Source organism: Buceros rhinoceros, unplaced genomic scaffold (assembly GCF_000710305.1).
Source record: "Buceros rhinoceros silvestris isolate BGI_N320 unplaced genomic scaffold, ASM71030v1 scaffold12169, whole genome shotgun sequence".
In the NCBI taxonomy this organism is placed as follows: Eukaryota; Metazoa; Chordata; class Aves; order Bucerotiformes; family Bucerotidae; genus Buceros; species Buceros rhinoceros.
In genome coordinates, this window is record NW_010432156.1 from 25,468 (window position 1) to 29,161 (window position 3,694).

Consider the following 3,694-nt stretch of genomic DNA (forward strand, 5'->3'; position numbering starts at 1 on the left):
CTGGTCTCTGGCCACACCAACGCACGGGCAAAGCGAATGCATGTGCATGTGTCTCCGGTGGCCTTTGTGGCCTCACTGTCCTGCTGGGCTGCCTGGGAGGTGGCAGCACCTTAACGGAGACCTGTTCTGTTTGGTGTCTAGATGGATCCTGAGTATCGGGTGAAAAAGTTCTTGGCTCTTCTGAGAGAAGAAGGAACGTAAGTACTTTTATTTTAAAGCACGGTGTAAAATCCCCTCCTCCGCTCAGAACCGAGCGCGGTTTGAGGGGAAGTGGCAGTGAGGTCTGTCCGATCCCATTGCTGGCCTCTCCGGTGTTTCCGGAACCCTCGGTCAGGTCGGTTCTCCTGACAGCTACAGGCCAGTTGTTCGGGGAGGGGGGAGCTGCTGAAGGCTCTGGGAGAACCTGCCTGCCTGGATCTTCACTTGGCTCAATTCACTTGTGATTTTAAACTCTAAAGGGTGAAAATCCAGCTGTTGGTCTAAAATCTGGAACTTTGACGTCTGGCATTTCTCCTGACTGAGAGAAGGATGTCCTGCTCTTTCTCCTGTAGGTGTCACAGGGAGTAGCTGAGCCCAGGCTCGGCAGTGGCATCTCCTAGACAATGACTCTAGTACGTGTCGGGCAGTGCCTGTGCTGGGCAGCTCCCCCAGTCTCTGGCCTGGCTCCGTGTCGGTGGGTTCCAGTGTGTGCTTGACGCTTTCCTCCCTGTGCATGCTCTCCTGACGGCTTTGGCTTCTTTTGCAAGAGTTCCTTCCCTAGACTGAAGGTGGACCAAGCGCGAGCTCAACAGCTGGAAAAGTGACCAACCCGGAGAATAAACACTGGGATCTTGGCTCCTGTGTTCCACACTGGACAAAGCGAAATGTGTCCCCCCGTTCCCGAGGACCCCCCGTGGAATCTGCATGTGTAGTGCAATACAGTATCTTTATTCTTCATCTCGATGATCCTGCTGTTGTGTGGAAGTGTCTTCTAGAGCTCCGTGCTTCTGTCTGTGTGCAGCCGGGCTGCGCTCTCCTCCGACTGTCGCATGGGGGAACGTCCTGTTGGTTTTGAAGCTCTCGCTCGCTTGTGTCCAGCGTCCAGTTGCTGCTGTTGTGTCGGCAGTGCGGTGGGGGGGTGGTGGAACACCGCTGTCCTGGTGACCCCGACGTCTCACTGAACAGGGAGCCAGGCTATACCCCACAGCCAGCACCCATGCTAATTCCTCTCCAGAACCGCCCGGCCACCGACCCCTGCTGTCTCCCACCCCCAGGTATTTGTGGCCGGGTGAGAGGCCGGCTGGTGGCTTTAGGGGCTGGAGGAAGCAGGGCAGTGTGTTCATCGGAGCAGAGGAGGCTTCCAAACGCAGTGATTAAGGCTCATGTTAATTCAACAGCAGTTGTAGAGATGCTGATTCCAGCCTGGAGGCTCTTCAGGAGCACAGTGTAGGTGGAGCTCTGGTATCAGCCAGCCTCCTGACAGCCCCTTTTTCTGCCAAAGGTTGAAATTCCTCCTTCGAGACAGAGGGAGCCAAGCTCTGCAGGTGCACGAGACACGTGTTGCCATGGTTTTGCACTGAAATAAAGGAATGTACTGAATTTTGCTATGTGGCCCTGCCCCAACAGTCACCTCGCACCGACGCGGTGCTGTCGACGACTGCACGAGGCTGCTCCCCTCTGGCTCTTGGCCTGCACGCCTGCAGTAAGTTCATGGAACATACCTCAATCTGAACTCAAAGCCATTTATGGGATTTTAGTCAGCGTGGCCTCTGAGACTTGGCTGGGCCCGCTGCTGAGGGCCAGCGGCTGGCACCTGAAGCGGTGCTCCGGGGGAAGGAGGGTGCTTCACGTTCGTTCAGGCCCAGAGGTGAAGGTACCGTGTCCTTAGTCCGTGCTCCCGGCAGCCGGAGTGCTTCAGTCGCTCCGCTCGGGTTCCTCTTCCTTTGGCAGTGCTGTTGTGTTGTGATGATGTCGCTGGTCCCAGTGGTTTGTTCCTGCTCATTTTGTGTATGACCTTGTGGATTTCTTTGTCCCTTTCTTTCCTCTGCTGGTCCGGTGACAGCAGCACCCGTTAACTTATATTTCAGAGTAAATGATGTAAACCTTACCGTGTCCTCGTCCAGAACGCTACCGGTGAATAAATATCTGGTTTAATTGCACACCCAATGGATTCAATAAAAAGCACAACTACCTGTGATGGTCCGGGAGACGTCTGTGGAGCTCGGGGAGCAGCGGGGTGTGGATGGAGAGCTGAGGCACGGCGGGAGGAGGGCAAAGCTGTTCCCAGGCTGCTGATAGCCAGAGGGGTGCTCAGGTTGTACCTGAGCATGGATGAGTTGAACACATCCCTGGCCTGGATCGCTTGACCACGTGTGGTCTTAGAGGGGTTGGCTGAGAAGACCTCTGGTCCAACCCAGTGTAGAGTTTTGGACCTTCCAGCACTGAGGAGGCCCCGGGGATGTATGTGTGTGTGTGAGAGGTGGGTGTGTCACACGGGAAGTCAACCCTGCTGGGAAACCAAGGCAAGCCATTGAGTGTGTCCAGCCTGTTCTGGGATCCCTGTCCAAGAGGTTTCCTGCAGGTGGCAGAAGAGGGTGACTCCTGGCAGCACGTTTTTCTAGGACACGCTGCCCAGGCAAGAGAGGCTTTATAGTGAGAGCTATGTGGCTTTAAACAGTGGGGGTCAAATTCTTCATCTTGTTCCATACCCTGTTCCTGAACCTTCCAGGAGCGTGACTGTCTCTAAAACCAGGTTGTGAACGAAAGACGAATGTGTTGCAGAGGAGTGGGGTGGGTTTTGGGGGGTGGTGTGTGGTGGAGAACAACTGGGGAAGAAGGGCAGGAGTGCAGCAGGCTTCCTAAGGGTGTTAAAACACTCCATGAGGCTGGACTTCTGAGTTTGTTAGTGACATGTCACTGTTTGTGTAGCTCTGAAGGCATCGCTGCTGCCGTCCGTAGGGGATGGCGCTGGCAGAACGCTGGGGGTCTGCGACATGATGTGGGGAAACAGCTGGATGTGTTCACGCTCAACCAGCTGATGTTCCAGGCAGCGCCCTGCAAGAAGGTGGATGTCGTGTGGAAGAGAGAATCATCAAGTCACAGGGTAGTTTGGGGTGGAAGGACCTTACAGCTCACCCAGCCCAGGCCCTGCCAGGGGCAGGGACCTTCCCCCAGAGCAGGTTGCTCCGAGCCCCGTCCCGCCTGGCCTTGGGCACTGCCAGGGATGGGGCAGCCACAGCCTCTCTGGGCAGCCTGGGCCAGGGGCTCAGCACCCTCATGGTGAAGAATTTCTTCCTAATGTCCCATCTAAACCTGCCCCCTGTCAGTTTAGAACCATCACCCCTCATCCTATTGCCACATCCCCTGATAAAGGTCCCTTCCCCTCTTTCCCGTAGCCCCCTTGCAGCACTGACAGGCCGCACTAAGGTCTCCCCGCAGCTTCTCCTCTCCAGGCTGAACCCCCCCAGCTCTCTCCCCTCTCCTCCCAGCAGAGGGTTCCACCCGCGGGGCATCCCTGGGGCCTCCTCTGGCCCTGCTACAGCAGGTCAAAGTGTGGATGGCACAAGATGTTAAAATGGAAGAGGAGACTGTGAGTAAAGCGTGAAACAGCTGCAGAGAAGTCACTGCCTATTCCATAGGACTCACTCACCTCTTGTTCTGTGAATAATATATCAGTGTAGCAGTGCTGCAAAGACAAAATTATCAAATTTGGTAC

General features: G+C 55.6%; 1 protein-coding gene across 1 annotated transcript in view; it reads left to right on the plus strand.

Moving 5' to 3' along the window:
* LOC104500074 (vesicle-fusing ATPase) overlaps nucleotides 1-939 on the plus strand; it is a gene marked incomplete at its 5' end in the record, with an annotated part of 25,156 nt that extends 24,217 nt beyond the window's left edge. Inside the window, 2 exons of the mRNA XM_010143668.1 lie at nucleotides 142-197; nucleotides 747-939. Of these exons, the coding sequence (XP_010141970.1) occupies nucleotides 142-197; nucleotides 747-765 (75 nt within the window). The remainder of the gene's footprint in view (nucleotides 1-141; nucleotides 198-746) is intronic.
* Between the last annotated feature and the right edge of the window lie 2,755 nt (nucleotides 940-3,694).